At 39.3% G+C, this 18,095-nt stretch overlaps 1 protein-coding gene and 1 pseudogene across 45 annotated transcripts in view; one reads left to right on the plus strand and one right to left on the minus strand.

The window, feature by feature from the left end:
- The window catches only part of St7 (suppression of tumorigenicity 7), a 244,242-nt gene that overhangs the window by 99,562 nt on the left and 126,585 nt on the right, over window positions 1–18,095 (plus strand). For all 45 annotated transcript variants that reach the window (XR_015685362.1, XR_015685363.1, XR_015685364.1 and 42 more), the window contains 1 exon segment: window positions 17,345–17,427. Coding sequence is in view for 24 of the 45 variants with exons in the window: in XM_087656484.1 (XP_087512610.1) it covers window positions 17,345–17,427 (83 nt within the window). In the remaining 21 variants the exon portion in view is untranslated.
- Window positions 1,760–7,883, minus strand: LOC120102444 (60S ribosomal protein L23a-like; annotated as a pseudogene).

Below are 18,095 nucleotides of genomic sequence, written 5' to 3' on the forward strand. Positions count from 1 at the left end.
CCTTTGGGTGTTGTGTGAGTTTTTAAATTTGGATTTACAGATAATGCATATATAGCTAGGTTTTGTGAATATTGGGGGTAAATATGTGCACACACCCACTATTATCTCCTCAAAATTAATTCTTAGGTATGTAGAGATTGTCAAAGAATAGCAGAAAAGGGCGAAGTTCTGGGACTCAGAAGTAGATGAGCAGGAGCTCATCAGATTTAGAGCATGATCTTAGTAGATACATTTTAGAGCCCTAAACTTCAGGCTTTATTTTAAATGGGTGGTATCCTATCATTACACCTTCTAGATTTAGTGCAATGCTGTTTGTGCTTGAGAGATGTCTGTTAGTACATTTTCATATGGCCCTATTTATTCCACTGTGTTTTTCTGTTCCTGCATTGTTCAGAACAGAGGCTGCCATCCCCAAACTAAACACAGTAAAAAATGCACCCCAGATCAGGTTCATGAAATGCTCAGAGGTAGATGGAAAGGATCTGACCATGTTCCAACATGCTTTCAATTTCTTTGTTTTAGCAGAGAAAAATATATTGTTTCATAGTAACAGGAAAACATAAAACACAGGGATACTATCTCAAATATTGATAAAAACAATAAATTTACAATTTTATAAACAGAGTAGCTTTACTTTTCCTTAGTCCATAGTAGGTCCTGACATGGCCTTAGGAACCCTGGCTATTCTTCCTCAAATTCATTGCATGCAGGATGGTAATCTGTAGGAGGCATGCTTGACTGTTTGAATTATTTACCTTTTTAATGGTTTGGATCCAGGAAATGGCTTGTATCTGTATCTGTCCAACTTATTAAAGTTTTCTAGCCTATTGACTATTATTCCCTTTCGACTGAAACGTGTTGTAGAAATTGTTTTAATGTTACTTGTAGCAGGCATTTTATTCCTCTCATCCATCTTCTGCTGATATAAATACATCTGAGTCAGCAACTCTCATACTTTGTCTTTTTTTTTTCTTTTTAGCTAGCTTGTCTATGTAGCCCAGTCTAGCCTGAACTTGTGATCCTCCTGCCTCTGTCCTTGAATCCCTGAGATTATAGGCGAGTCCACATCTGGTGACTTTTATAATGTGGATAACTCCATGGGTCTCTTTATTTTCAATTGGTTTTCATTTAGCTGGACATTATTTTTTCTTAGAATTTATGTTTTGCCATAATGAAATGAGGGACAGAGGTGGAGTAGGAGTGACCGTATAGTACTGTAACTATACAACATTGTTCTAGAAATTGGAGTTCTTTAAAATTATAAAGAGATAAGTTTAGTTTTGCAGTATTTTCAGACTTAGTACTTGGTATGTTAGACTTTCATAGTTTCTGTTAGACAAACAGAACTCATAAGATTATAAGTGAGGAGAGAGGGAGGGAATGAGGAGTTGCCTTGCAAGATTGTGGGGCTGTCTAGGCATAGCTTAAGTGAGCAAGGCAGGCCGTTGGCAAGGATGGAGTAGAACACTTGGTGCAAGCTGAAGCTCTTACTTACAGGTGAGTTTCTTACCAGCAAAGCCTATTATAAGTGATTTCAACTGATTGAATTAGGGCAACCGAGGCTATCCAGGATAATCTTTACAGTTGATTATGTGCTATAATTATATCTTCTCAAAAAACATAAGCAGTGTTTGTAGCAGACAAATGAATTCGTTTCATTCATCCTTTTACTAATACAGATAAATCTGAGCAGGCAAGTCTTATGCTTTTTTAAAGATAGTTTTTCTTTTCTTTTTTTAATGGTAAAAAAAAAGTGTATATTTAGAATTAACCATCTGGACTCATTTTAGATGATCCCAATCTTGTTGGCACCATCTAGAGCACCATAACCAGGAGCCGAGTGAACATACGCCTTCTCTCCGTCAGGCCGTATCAGGGTATTGATTTTGGCCACATCAATGTCATAGAGTTTCTTCGTGACCTGTTTGATCTGGTGCTTGATGTTCTTGACATCCACAATGAACACAAGCGTGTTGTTGTCCTCTATTTTCTTCATGGCTGACTCGATGGTCAATGGGAATTTGATGATAGCATGGTGATCAAGCTTGTTTCTCCTGGGTGCACTCTTTCGAGGATATTTTACCTGCCTCTGGAGCCGCAGGGTCTTAGGCTGCTTGAAAGTGGGTGACATTTGGATCTTCTTCTTTTTGTGGCTGTGGACACCTTTCAGCACTGCCTTCTTAGCTCTCAAGGCCTTCGCTTTGGCTTCCGCTTTGGGAGAGGCAGGAGTTTCCTTCTTAGCGTTCTGAACTTTCTTGGTGGAAGGGTAAGATAGTTTTTCTATGTAGACCAAACTACATAATCTTATGTTTAGCTAAATACTGGGGAGAAGTAGTCCAGTTCACCATGAAAAGTCACCATCTTAGTATTTTAATATCTAAGCCAGCTCTAAATTCATAAAAAGCTATCAGCATTATTAATGTTAAACCATGTCTTATCTATGAAAACAAAACCCAGAAATACTAAATTTGATGACAGGGCTGGTATCTAACATATAAACTATTTTATAGAAATAGAATATATATATATATATATATTAGGATATAATGTAATATAATATAATGTATATTAGTATTACTACTTATCACAGCTAAAAACATTATAAAGTACCTAAGGCTGCAATTACAACTATCTTTTTAGTTGAGGAATGGCAGAGTCATTGGAACGCACTGATTTCCTAATAGCAGTTAAAGGGAAATGCTTTTTAACTTTGTGCATTCAAACTGTTGCTCATAGCTCCCCTAAGGTAGCACAGGGTGTTTTTTGGTTCTGGTTTCTGTCACTAAGGTACATTAGTAGAAAATACTAGCGATGTGTTGGTTTACTTACTATAAACCAGGAGTCAGCACATTCTTTTGGTAAAGGGTCATATGACAAGCTCTTTTAGCTTTGTAAGATTTTCAGTTTCTGTCAAAATGTTTCAGTCTTTTTGTCTCAGTTAAAACAAATCAAAACAACTTGTAGAGAAACCATTTAAAAGGAGGAAAGCTTCACGTAACTCATGGTTTTAGAAGGAGTGCTTTTGGGAGCGAATACCCTTGTCTCTGGAACTCAGTGAAGCAAAACATCATGGTGGCAGTTATGAAGGGCAGAGTTGCTCCCTTCATGGCAAACAGAAAACAGAGGTAGTGTAACAGAAAGGAGCACAGTAAGCTATACCCTTCGGCACATGTCCTCAGTGACTCTATTCTGAAAAGTGCACCCACCTCCTCACAGCTCAGAGATAGTCAGTGCCCTTGGATCCTTTCTTCCTCACAGCCCTGATTAGCTGGAAATCAGGCCTTCAACACAAGAGCTTCTGAGGTGGCTGTGGGGATACTTTATATACACAATTATTTAACTCAGTGGTTCTCAACCAGTTGGTTGCGACGCCATTGGCAAACCTCTACCTCCAAAAATATTTACATTATGATTTAAAGCAGTAGGAAAGTTACAGTTCTGAAGTAGCAACAACAAAATTTATATTTGGGGGGAGGGTCACCACAAGATGAGGAACCGTATTAAAGGATTTGTAGCATTAGGAAGGTTGAGAACCACAGATTTAATTCCTCTGTTTTAAAGCCTAAAATCAGCCAGACATGATCTGTGGGTGTTTATAAAACTCCACTTGCTAATTAACATGGGCAGTTTGCTGGAGTTTCAGTTTGGTGTCTGCTGCTTGTTATGCTTATGCCAGATGCTTATAGTGACAGAGTGTGGTGATTTGCATGAGAATAGCCCCATAGGCTCATGTGGTTGAACACTTTGTGGACATGTTTGGGAAGGATTTGCAAGGTGTAGCTTCATTGGAGGAGGTGTGGCACTAGCCCTTGGTTTTGAGATTTCAAAGACTCCTACCAGATTCCTAGTATTTTCTTTCTCTCTCTGCCTCTGGGTTGTAGATTAAGATGTGAGGTCTCAGCTATTCCTGCCACCATTATGAACCCTAAGCCATTGTAGTAGTTTGAATGAGAATGACGTCCATGGGCTCACATATTTGAATGCTTGGTCTTCAGTTGATGGAACTGTTTGGGAAGGATTAGGAGGTGTAGCCTTGTTGAAAGAAGTGTGTCATTGTGGGTGGGCTTTACTGCTTCAAAAGCCCATGCCATTTCCAGTTAACTTTTTCTCTGCCTCATACCTATTAATAAAGATGTAAGCTCTCAGCTCCTATTCCAGGGCCATGTCTGCCACTGCCATGTTTCCTATCATGATGGTCATGAGCTTATTGGCGCTGTAAGTCCCCAGTAAACTTTTCCTTTTATAAGCTGCCTTGGTAATGGTGTCTCTTCACAGATTGGAAAAGTGACAAAGTGTGGTGAAACAGTAAACCCCACTAAATACTTTGTTCCATAAATTGTTTTACTCACTTTTTTTGTCCCAGCATTAGAAAAGTAGCTAAGATAAGGGCTATATTTTATCATGATTTATATGTTAGCAGTTGATCAACTACTTATTGAATGGCATCTGCTTTTGGTATTTTTCATAAGGAGGACTATGAAGAAATGAGAACAAGTATAAGAAGAGGGAAGTAATCAATCCTGTTAGATTAAAAGTATTTTATTTGGAATTTTTAGCAAATATTATATGATATACATTTTATGTATTATATGGTTATATAATCTTTTCTGTTATATATACACAAACATGTACATTCCCTCAATCCCCAAAGAAAACAACAGGACTTATTTCTGGTTTTGTCTGAGCACAAACATAGACCAGGTGCTAAGATCTTCTTGTAAGCAAACAGAAACCTAAGGTTAGCTAATGTTTCAGTTTCATGGCCTGCGGTCTCCTTCTGTCTTCTCTTTACTCATTATTGATAATGATAGTGATGATGATGACGATGATGACAGTGATGACAATGAGGACGACGATGACGACGATGATGATAGAAAGGGGCCTGGGTATAGACAATTACCTATTTGGTAAAACATCATGCCTCTAAACACTTAATACAGGACAATGTTATAACACTTGCTCAGAATGTATATCTTCTGGGTTCAATTGCCAGCACTGCAGGGAAAAAAATAGACACCCGAATGCTTGAATTTGTGATTCTGAATTCACCAGCAGAAATTGTACTTTCTGCTCTAATATTATGCAGTGAATTTCTGGTATAGGTCTGAAGCCAGGAGATCTTTTTAGTCCTTGGGAAAAAGAGTTTATAATGACATAATCTCTGAGTATTAATTTCCCGTTTATCAGTTTGGTCATTAATCCATGGAGTCCTGTACTTCTCAGAAGGGCAATCAGGGTGGTGGTGTAGCACATCACGTTAGCCCACATTCTAAACAGTGTCATCTGGGACGCAGACTAGAGATGTGCTTGCCCAGGAAAGGAAGAGCAGGAGGTGGAAAGGTGATCTTAATATGGAAATATGTGACCACATGGTTATGTTCAGCATTTGTACAAATCTACAAGACCTGCTTTTGAATGCACCTTGTGGGGAAACCCCCAGAACAGAGATCCAGAGGGTGAAGCCCTTAGAATAGGGATTCAATGGGAGGAAAGCTCAGAGTAGGGATCTAATGAAAGAAAAGCTCATAACAGTGATCCAGTGAGAGGAAAGCTCACAACAGTGGTTGGGATTCAGCCTTCACAGTAGATTTGCCTAAATTTATATGCTGGGTCTGCTCCCTCCCAGCTGTGTGTCTTTGAACAATGAGTGACTGGGACTTGAGTTTTCTTATCTGTAAAAATGGCAGGGTAATGAGTGGGTGTTTCCTGAAGTTCTTGTTAGTATTGCTGCCACTCGGTATTATTTGGGGGAGGAATAAAAATGTTAGGGTCATTGACCTTTTAGCCATTTAGAAATTACATTCATAACAATTTTCTAATTCCGGAACACAGATGGACTATACTTTTTTTTCTAGTGTGGTAGGAGAGAAACACATCTCATCTCCTTACTTTAATAAATCTGATCAGAGCAAATGGACTTCCCCTTCAATGGCTGGTTTTAGAACAGTAGGTTCCTATTTTCTGTTGTTTGTCTGTGTCCGCCTATGTCACGCAGCATCATTCACAGTAATGGATCCTAAGAGCCTCAGAAGTGGGAGACAGGCACACACCCACAATGGGAGAGGAAAAGGAGAAACAACAAATTAAAAGGCAAATGACACATTGGATAACTGATGCTGTAATAGAAAAACAAGTAGTTACTTCATATGCAATTTTAGGTTTAAATGCAGTTTCCAGAGCTAGAGAGACAGCCCAGTTGTTAAGAGCACTTTCTGCCTGTCCAGAAGCCCTAGGTTCAGTTGCCATGGTGACTTACAGCCACTCCAGTTCCAGAGGACCCAATGCCCTTTTCTGAACACAGGTGCCAGGCCTGCACATGGCACACATACACACGTGCAGGCACAACACTTATAGGTATATAAATCTTAAAAATTTAAAACAAAAAAGCAAGCAAGGAAACAAACAGAGCCACACTTCCCTCCAGCTCCTTCAAGTTCAGTTTTCCTGAACATTTCTTTGCAATGAGGTTCTTGTTCATTTTCTCTACAGGTGTGGGCCTGTCTCATATTCTCATCGTTTATAAATCTAATTTTGCCTATAACAAAGCCTGAGAAATAGTCTTCAAATAGTTCAGATGTTTTGTGTCTGCTTTTCATTTTTGAAAGATATTTAAACCAGAGTTATACCGTGTTGTGTAATATGTCTCTTCACTTGTTTCCTTTCCTGTTACTGAACAGGATTTATGATTTTTACATGAATGATCCTTCTTGGCTATGTAATTGCCTAGGACACTAAACAATTCTGTGTATTTGGTATAATGGTTATTTTTTTCTGTAACCTAATACTCTGTGCCCCTTGTATTTTCTCCATCAACAAATAGCAGATAGAAAAGAAGGTTGCAGTAAATTTTTCTTTAGAGCAAATTGCATGGAGCAGATAATGGCTACCCTTGTTCTTACATAGAAAATATCTTGTTACAATTCTGTAAATAGGAGCTGGAGAAATAGTTCTGTGGGTAAGATTCTCAGCACCCAGGTGGCTGCTTACAACTATCTGTGGCTCCAGTTCCAGGGGAACCCTTATCCACACATACTTGCAGGCAAAGTAACAGAGAAATAAAAAAATTCTGTAAATAAAAATCAGAAAGAAAGTGAAAATTCAAACTAAGAAAATTGTATCAACTGAGGCAGATAAAAGGTTAATGCACTTACTAAGGAAAGCTGTTATAGATTAGTGACCTTCTAGGAGGAGAAACAGACACGCCGCACACACCCGGAGTACATAGACCAATACGCATGAAAACTCAGTACACTTGGAAATTCTCCTTTCTTTCAGTTTGAAGTGGTGGGTATTCTCAGTACAGAAAAGTTAGCAGCCACTCAAATTTCCAGCAGTGGAAATGTTTACACAAATTAGACAAGATCTTCAAAGGGAAACATTATTATCAAAACAGTATTTTCAGAGAATATTTAATGAAATTAGAACATGGTGACAAAATGATCTTAAATAAAAAGAAAAAAAAATGAGTGTTACTAGCAGGGAATGAAAGGCTCCATTTCTTACAGTGCCCACATGCCTGTCCAATTACTAGTGCTGTCTCTGTGAGAGCCACTTCGTTTATCTAGACGTACAGTAAGATAAAGGACCGAGAGACAGAGCAGCATCCCAGTGTGCAGATATCAGCCTTCAGCACTAATGATGGCCTTGCTGGAGGGCCAGAGTCACTTAGCTTCTGTGCATGGTGATGAAATGCTGAGATCAGCTCAAGGTAAGGTCACTTAGAGCCTGTGTGATCCACACTGAGGCATCCCCTTGTTCTCAGACCCAGAGGCTACTCAAGCACAGCCTGCCCTCCACCAGATCATTTCAGAAGAGCTGCTGAACGTAGAAAACTCACCAGCAATGCCAGCTTGGACACTGCCTCCGTTTGTCTCTTCAGACATTCTATAGTTTTTCAGAGAAGAGATATGATCAAGGAAAAACAGAACAGTCCATAGGGTAGGGGAGCTATGTTTAAATCAAGTTTTAGCAATCTAACAGCTGGGTGTACGTGGGTCACTGAACTTGGTAAACCTCAGTTTTTATCCCTTTATAATGCTAACTGTAGGTGGGCTGTCTTGGGTGGTCAGATGACAAAAACTATAACTGAAACGTGTAAGCAAGTGTCTGGCACATGGTGACATTCAGTAGATGGTCAGTAAACATTAGCCATGTCTTTTCTCTAGAATTTGTTTGTGTTGAATGGAAATGATATAAAATTGTGCCCCAATAAGATGCCTTTTTTTGACCCTACTAAAGAAGAAACTGTTCAGTTTGTTATTGTCCCATCTATCTGTTTTTCTTGTGCTGTTTTGTTATTGATGTCATATCCAAAATAGATTATGCATTCCAAGGTCCCAAAGAATAGCCCTTGTACTTTTTCCTAGGAGTTTCAATTCTCTGGCATTGTGGTAGCTTTGAATGTATTTATAATAAACTCAGAATTACCCAGAATCCACCAGTGTTACATTAAGCCAAGAAACCAAAGCACTTCTCTGAGGTATGAGTTAACCAAGAGCAAGCCCAGATTTTTCTGTACTCCCCTCTCCAAATGTCTTTGGTTATTTCTGTTCATCTGTTGTATTAGTCCGAGTCTGAGCCCCCCTCATGGCTGTCTTGTGAATCTTTCTATGTGTCTGATCCTGTGTTTCTGTCCCTAACAGGAGACTTTGTTTTCTCTTTTATTGAATAGCACAGAAAGTATAACATGGAGAAGGAGTGGGGGGTACTTTGTAGATACCATTTACAGAATTTTAAAAGGAATTAACTTACTTCAGTTGACCCAGTTATCAAACAGTATTACAAACATCATTGTTTGTCAAGCTATTTCTATATGTTGCATTCAACAATCATAGTGGGTTTTATAAGAACACTTTCAGCTTCTATTTGCTATTTTCAGCAAATGCTTATCATAGCACACATATTGCTCTGGGTCAGGGCGTATGGAAGGCTACATAATTTAAGGTTACACTTATACATTAACTTAAGTTGTAAAAGTTGATTCCATGGGAAATCTGAGGAATGTTTGGTTGGATATTACTGTTCTTCTAAAGGCAGGTTAAATGAAGAGGCTGAGTACACAGTAGGAGAGAGTGGTCTAAGTGACTTTCAAGTTTATTTTCAACTCTAGCTATGAAGTCCATTACAAGTCCTAATCTCCATGAATGTAAGAGGCATTTTTATCATAGTACATAGTCACCAAAAACATTTATTGGAAATACCCTTTCTCAATGTTCGTAAAAGCCATTGGATGTGATAGATGGATTAATTCTAAGCTCTCTGTCTGAATATCTGTTTTCATGTCCAAGCTCCATTGTTTAAACAGCATAGTAGCATATTTTTACTTTAGCCAATGTCATACCCCATGCTTAGTTCTTCTCTGTGCAGGTAGTGTTGGTTGTTCAGGATTATCATTTTTATTTTTTACTATAGTTCTAGTCAATCTCCTACCATTGTAAAAGATTTGGTTGGGGCTATTTTCATAGTGATGAAATGTTTTATATTCCATACCCCATGTCTGAATACTCATTCATAATATTAGACAGGCACCTTCTGAGTTTGCGCTGCAGAATTTCTTACTGTGAGGTTAACTGACAAGTCAACTTAATGATAGTGGCTTCCTTAACCTGGGGCTTTAGCCAACTGTTTACCCATCTCTAAAACACCTCCTGCCTTATGTGCTAATTAAGTATACACGATTTGTTTCTTTTGTCACAGATGAATTGATCACATCCCAGTGAGGGACAGCAATTGCTGGAATCCATTTGAGACTGGAAGAATAGAGATGAAAATGAAAAATGTTGTTTCAGGGATTGGGGACATATCTATCAGAGACTGCACTGACATCTGGATATAAATGCATGTTTTATAGTTTTGTTTCTTTTTGGTTAAAGAAGCTGGCTCATTGATACTTGGAAGCATCAGTGCTTCAGTTTGCTTGCCTCTCACCCATAGACATTATGTGAAGCTCAGTGCGTTTGTGATACACTTGGAGATACACTTCCAGTCATGAGCCTGGAGAGGGAATGTTTGGTGCCCCCTGGAATATAATTTGGCTATCTGGTGCAAACGTAAAGTTAAATATAGTAATAAAATTAGAAATAGTGAAGCTCCAGGCCTATTCTAAGAAGCCTGATGTGGGTAGGTAGCAGCTGAACTCCAGTGTCCTGGCTTACCTGGTGGCCCCTTACTCCTTGGTTGGACACACAGACAGCCAGAGGAAGATGCTGTAACAGCTCTGTAATATACATTATATTGTATAATTGCCATGTGTTTGGGGCCTCACTGAGATTCTAGGTCTGGAAGTGGGTTGCCTTGCCTGCTTTGCAGACCCAGTCAGTATGTTGTATTCTCCAATCTCTGGGCATGGGCTGGACTCTGATAGAGAGGAGAGAATAGCAAAATGGCCCAAGAGCAAACAAGCACATAGTGTCCTGGACAACAGCTATTTATGGTGAACCATTTCCAGCAGAAGTTACTTTTCTATATCCCATACTATACAAGTGCCTGCAATGAAAAGGTTAGCCATGGAAAGTTCAGGCAAGAACTCAATATAAAGTTCAGCCCAGAAGTCCACCACACAGCCCTGACCTCCCCAGTCCATTTCTACTGGATTTGGTAATCTTGCCTTCTGTTATTTTGTGGTTACTCAGAAATCTCATGGGAAGGGACACTTGGCTTCGCTTGGGAATCTGCTGCAAACTCTATCTGGCCACTTTAAATGGGTTCCCTAGTGATTTTCTGCTGGATACTGTAAGTACTCAATTAGATGATGTTTCTCATTCCCTTCCCTCATGGTTTAGAACTTAATAAATCCACTCATTCACAACAGTGAATGATATTCTAGATCATTCTCTGGATCATACACAACAAGCTCCAAGCAGTTCTTCTGGGGGCCAGGTTCCACCCATAGAGAAGTAAACTAATTACTAAGTTTTCAGGGAATGAAAAAAGAAGGAAGGAAGGAAGGGAAGAAAGAAAGAAAGAAAGAAAGAAAGAAAGAAAGAAAGAAAGAAAGAAAGAAAATAAAAAAGTATAAGAAATAATGTACCTTGAATTAATATTGAGCTTTACCACCCTGTGGCCTGTAGTTGCTTCTGTGTCCAAACTGTCACCTTACTTTGAGGCAAGGTGAGTTAGCAAAGGATTTTAAAACAAATCAGGCCAATCATTTAATAGCACAAAGAACAGAATGAAACAGAAAGGTGTTTTTGTGTGGTCATGTAGTCTCATCTGTTAAGAAAGGAATATACATACATGTAGTTATTAGGTTTAAAATCAAATCAGTTGAAATGTTCCACCTTCACCCAGTTGTAAGTTTTCTTAAAGGCATGTATAACAAGAAGACTTTCAGAACAGTTGATGCATTTCTAGTAATTAAACCTGTAGTGTGAGAATAGAGAAGTGTTTGTTTCTTCAAAGGGCTCCTGTTCCCAGTATGGAACAAGGGTTTTACTCTGATACTCATATTGTATTCTCTTAGGTCTCATATCATGATGGATTGTTTATGGCCTGATTTCCTGTACAAAAGCCCAACACTGACTGTCTCTACTCACTGGCAGTGTGACCTTGTCCTCACTTCAACAATGTTACCTAGATGCTCACTCTTTATCTGATACTGTCAAGCGCCACACACACCTCTTAAGCTTGCTCCTGTAGTGTTAGTTGTATTTCAGGAACTTCCTGGGAAGTAGTTCTCAAAGTTGTCAGTCTGACTTGATACCCTGTTTCTATCAGGCACCACTGTCTTCCACAGGATTCAGTTTAGGAACAGTAAATACCTTCTTTGCCTTGCTTGGGAGTCTGCTGTAACTCAGTGGTAGAGCCCTTGAATAGCATGTGTGAGGTTTTCCGTTTGGTCTCCAGCACCTCTAACAAATAGAAAGTCTACCTGACCTGGCCTTTCTTTTACTCTGCCTCCAAATGTACCTTATTCTCTAGCCTGATTCCTTTCTGTGTACATGCACATTGTCTTGTCTACTGAGAGCCCTTTTCTCCACTTTAATCTCATGTTTGGGGGTAACCCTTTCACAGCCTGGAAGAAGCAACATTCTCACCTATTGAGTTGGAGACAATACCTGCTCCCTCTAGATTTTATCTAAACATTTCTGCTGGTATATGAACTATCCTGGGACTTTACCTGGGCATCTAATTTTTCTCTCTAAAGGAGTGTGTGTGTGTGTGTGTGTGTGTGTGTGTGTGTGTGTGTGTGTGTGTGTACAAGTTCAGAAGAAAGAGGGGGTCAGTGGGATAAAAGAAGATAAAAGGAGACACATGTTTAAACACATTGTATTCATTTATGAAATTGTCAAAAATAAAAATAATTTTTAAAAAGCACATGCTCAGCCTCATTATTTTAATTTCTTATATATTACTCTCAGTGCTGGATCTGTAGCTTACTTTTGATGAACTAAGTACCATATAACTAAATGAACTAGCTAATATTAATAGATATACAAGATCTATCAAGAAGTATTTCCGAGTACAGATGCCCCCCACCCCCGTGCTCTTGTTAATGTACTTCTTGCCTTTCTTGTTATTTCAATGAATTTTATATTTAACTTATTTGCTATAGTAGATTAACAATATGGTGAACCTCCGTTGGGCACTTTAAGTAATGAGTTCCTGTATTCAACTTAGAGTGTGCTGTTTTCCTAAGCATAACCACTGATATTCCAATAATATTTTCTGTGTAACTTCCAATGAAGGAGGGGTAAATGAAAAGTCAGTGACCAAATTCCCCTGAAGCAGAAGAAAGCTCCAGTATGTTCTGCATGGCTGACACTCTGGGTGCCCTCCAGTGTGAACACTGGAGAGTCTGGGAGTGTTCTTTTCCATCACTCACACAGCTGTCTATGAGACTAAGTGTTATTCACTCCAGTGATTCTCTGCTTGTCAAGAATTCAGCAGTCTAGCCTTTTCAATTCCTCAGACTATAAGAAAAAAGCCAATGCATAGATTGCACACAGAAGAGCCTCAAAGGATTACCAAAGACCCTTTAATTTTGGCTGTCAATCACAGCTCTTATTTTGCATGCTTCTAGTGCATGTGCTTTGCAACACTATTTTTGAAGCTTTCTCAAAGGAGCACATTGATGCCCATTTTCTCCCACCCGGCCAGAGCTAAGTAAAGAGTACCTCAGCGGCACTTGGAATCATAATAGCATGTCTGCTTCTCAGAATTACACAAAGTTCCTTAAAGACAAGAATTGTATGTCAACCTGTTTGACTCCTCAACACTTTACACAGTGCCTGATATACACTGGACATATGTAGTTCATTGAGCTACAACTGATTATCTGCCTTTGAATTTACAACAGATTTTAAATAGCACATCATAAAGGAGAGAAAACATATGAGAGAAGGCATGAAATGAAAAATTAACCAAGAGCATGAAAAGACTTGAGTATTTCTGTCCCAAATCACTTAGTTTTGGAAGAAAATAGTGTTCAGTTTCAGAATACATTGCTACATGCTATTGGTACTACAGTTGGTGTCTATTTTGGTAGAGCTACTGCTGAAAGATTGAAATATGTTAAAGACATTCTGTTTAAGGGTAAAGTTAAATACACACATTGTATTTTGAAAAAAAATTGCATGGAAATTGCTTTAACAAGACAAGTGTCTTTGGACTTTAGTATGTAAATCATTATCCCATTGTCTTTTAGTTTATAATATAGTTATATCATTTCTCCCTTCCTTTCCTCCCAGATGACTAATTTTAAGGGTTCTGTATAGCCAGTGTCTTCCTCTCTTGGCATAGTATCTTATAATATCTAGGTAAATTCTTGGCTTATCAAGAATGTAGTCATTGAACCTAACATGCATCTCGCCCTGCATTCAAATTTTGGAAAAAACACACAGACCACAGAGAGGGAGAGGAGGGAGAGGAGAAAAGGGAGACGGAGAGGGGAGAAGGGGAGGGGGAGAGGGTGGGGGAGAAAGAAAGAAAGGAGGAGGAAGAGGAGGAGGAGGAGGAAATATAAAGTCCCAGGCATTAGAGACTTATTATTGCTATATTTATATTTAACTTTAAAAATCATCTTCAAACTTAGCTTAAAACATACCATAAATATCTGAGAAAATGAAGTGTACGAGTTTTTGTTCGGTTTTCCATCAGGATGCTGTTCTTCACAGTGCCTATTTGTAGGAACCTGTTTGTAGGTGGGTGAAAGGAAACCCACCATTGGAGATCTTGCTTCACTTTTCTTTAGGGTTATTCAGGCTTTGGCCAGTCCTTCCTGATGACAGGAAAAGCTGTCATGGCCTCTCCCTAGCAAGGGAGAAGGTGGCGTGAAAACCTAGCACTGCTGTTGTTCATACTAATATAGCACACTCCAACAGTACTTTCCCAGACCACAGCCGAGAGAAGAAATGTGTTAAGCTCAGCTCCCCCATGGAGCTGGCTGCTCTGTAAAGCAGAAACAGGATCCCTGTACAGATGCCAGGGCAGCATCAAGGGTTGAGGAAGAGTAGACAGGATGATTTATGAGGGGTTCTTACCTTAGTGATGAGTCTAAAAATAAGTCTCCTCACTTCTTCCTCACAAAGATAAATGCCATAGCATTTCTCAAGAGGACTGTGAGGCATAAAAGCTTGAGAGCCAACACAAGGGGGGCAGGAGAGCAGGGAGAGGAGGGGCAGCAGCAGTGAGGGACTCCTTTTGTGCTTTTAAGCCTAACTGAACTGACTGCATAGAAAACTGGTTTCCTAAGGTGATAAAAATGCTATGTATATAAAATACACCTAGAAAAAAGACTATTTACAGTATGTTATGAAGATATTTTATTTCCGGCATCTCCTAAGCTGTCATTTTAGCAGATTTTCAGAGACTCGCATCTCCGCATGCTAATGGCATCAGGAGTTATATTTTATTTATGAATGGCCAAGAAAGATGATCTTGGTACAGGTTTGGATTTCCTCACCAGTCATTTTGGGCGTCCTGCAATTGGCCATCATTATTGATGCCCGTGTCGGTTTTCATTTTCACAGACTACTATATTGGTGACTTGCTGGAGTCGACATTGCTGCCTATTACGGTTACTACTGCTGTGACGAAACAACACGAGCAAAGCAACTCGGGGAGTTAGGGGTTGATTTGGCTTAGTCTTCCTATCACTGAAGGATCATAAGATAGGAACTCATACATGGTAGGAACCTGGAGGCTGAGCAAACTGTGTGGAGCAAGTCAGTAAGCTGTACTCACAGAACCCGGGTACCACCCAGATGCTATTTTAGTATGAGATGCCCTCCCCCATATCAAGCACTGGTTAAGAAAATGTTCTACCAGGTTTGCCCACAGCCAGATCTTATGGAGACATTTTCTTTATGGAGGTTCCTTCCTCTCAGATGACTTGTGTTAAGCTGATATAAAACTAGCAAGCACGGTTGGTCCCTTGTCAGCTTAACAAACATCACTTTTCAGTTAAAACCTTCTCTTTTCATTTATCCCCAAGATGCCATGTTAATATAAAACTCATAGTACAACACACTGATAAGCTTAAAAGTTTCATGTATTTGAAATTCAAACATGTTAGTCTATTTAAAAACCATAAATCCCTTTTAAAAGTTTGAAATCTCACAACTCTGTGATCCTGTAAAGCCATAATTAACTTAAACACTTTCTTACACCAAAAGGTAAGAACCACGGCACAATCACAATCTGAACAAAGCAAAATCAAACTCCAACTGTGTAAATAACTAAATGTCCAATGTCTAGGATTCATTCATGATCTTCAGGATTCCTACAAGGGGCTTTGGTCACTTCTCTAACTCCACCATTTACAGCACACAGTTGTCTTCTAGGCTCCTGCTGGTTCCTCTGTACTACTGCTGCTGTTCTTGGTGGTCTGGTGTACTGGCATCTCCACAATGCTGGAGCCTCTTGCTACAACTGGGCTACACGTTTACCAATAGCCTGGGCTTTCTTTAGGATGCCAAGACTCAACCTCTCTGCATGATTCCTTTAATTGTGGGCCTCCAACTGCTACTGAGACTGCACGTTTACCAGTAGTCTCTCCTGGTCTCTCATAGTGCTGAGTCTCAGCTGCTCTGTATGACCCCTTTGTGCCTTCAAACCTAGCACCACCTGGGTGACTCTTACACATGAACAAGTTCAGCTGCCAGCACAAGGTACAACCTTGGCTGCTTCCGGACCACAGATTGTGTGTGCTGACTCTGAGGAAGCACTTCCCAGATGTCATCTCAGTCATGCTGTCTCTTCTTAGTCATTGCTAATTTATTAGCTCCAGATGGCCAGTGTCAAGTACCCCAGCAAAACAAAGGGTTCACTTAGTGGTTCTGGTATCTAATTACAAATGATTTTTTAGTCCCAGGTAACTAGAACCACATAATCTTAATTTAAAACGGCAAATAGTCCTAATAGAGTCTTTTATCTTCCCTCTGAAATATCACAAGGAAAAAAGACATCACTCACCCATCCTTAGCAGCCATCAATTGTCAGTAGCACCCCAACTAGGGTTGAAACCCTCTCCCAACTGGACAAGAACATTGCCTGGCTTGTCTAGGTAGGTCATGTGCAGTTGAGCATCACAGCTGTACGTTCATGAGCGTGATGGCCAGGTCCAGAAGACAGCATTTGAAAGCACTCCTCCCCATCCACTCGTCCTCATCTTCCTTCCCCCCTTTCTTCGGTGATGTTCCCTGATCTTTGAAGGTAGAATAAATGTCTGATTTACGGTCAAACACTCAACTGTCATTTATTCTCAGCACATTGACCAGTTATGAGTCTTGGCATTGATGATACCTACTGCAAAAACAAGTTTCTCTGATTAAGGTTGAGAATAGGACAAATTTATGGGTACAAACATTAATTTTTTAGAAGGCAATTTGAGAACATTTCCATTGAGCAAAATAATAGCAGTAGGTAACTAAGACTTACACCTTCCTCAACCATAGGTTTTTGACCAGGTTAATATTACTAGGCATACATTTTTTTCTCGAATGCAAGCAGAAAACCACTGGTTATACCTCTAACAGTCATGCCACCATTGCACTTTCCCTGGCAGGTATTTTAGCATTTAGGGTAGAGCTTGACATCTGCCTTTCTGAATCAGTATACTAGTTCTTCATTTTAGTGGGATTTTGCTATGGTTCTAGGAATTCTGGTCAGCAGAAACAAGTGATTTCACAAGGAATAAAAATAAATGAGTTAGGTGCCAGAGTGGTGGCTCAGTAGTTAAGAGAATTAAATGTTCTTGCAGGGGTTCAGTTTCTAGAACCCATGTGATGGCTACAGCACATACATACATGCACATACATACCAAACACACACAATCTTAAGAAACAAAGTTTTACTGATTACAGGCATGCCTTTCTCAAGCTTTTTCTCTTTTCCTCTTTTTCAGTGAGCATGTTTTTGAACACGTTAACCCCAAAGTTCTACGTGGCCCTGACAGGCACTTCCTCACTAATATCGGGACTTATTTTGGTAAGTGATGGAATTCTTCTAACTTCAAAACTTAAGATGTATGACTTAGTATGACTATTTTTAAGGAATAATCTGGGAGACTATATATTAGCAGTTTTCAGTATTCATTTTGTATGCATGTTCATGTTGGATGGGGATGAAGTGAAGAATTGTACTTACCCAGGTTATATTTCTTCAGTCCTTTCTTTTGTGGGAAGAAAAAGCTCTTAATATGGGGGAAAATCAGAGAAGATGTTTCTAGGCCAAATTCCAGTGTCTAAACATATAAAATGTGCTGGGACCACAGCTCATTGGTAAAGCGCTTGCTTCAGATTCATGAAATCCTGGATTCAGTCCTCATCCACAAAAACTAGACAAACCGATGGATATATATTACTGATGTATGAAAGTGGTTTTGTTCAACGAAGACTTTTCCATGTATTTATCATAACAGATTATTATATGTGATATCATTAGGAATATTTTTACATGTGTTAGTAGGGATTGTGGTATTCCAAACCCTTTCTTCCCTTCACCTTCTATTTTCTCAGTGTTTACTTTGACTTCTTTATTTTTTCCTTTAAAAAATCTCATATAGGTAAAAATATATCATCTTACAACTTCATTACCTTCTATTCTGTAACGGCTGCAGATACAAAGGGTCACATTACCTGTCATAATTCACTGTA

This window comes from Rattus norvegicus, chromosome 4, assembly GCF_021556685.1.
Source record: "Rattus norvegicus strain SHRSP/BbbUtx chromosome 4, alternate assembly SHRSP_T2T, whole genome shotgun sequence".
NCBI lineage: Eukaryota > Metazoa > Chordata > Mammalia > Rodentia > Muridae > Rattus > Rattus norvegicus.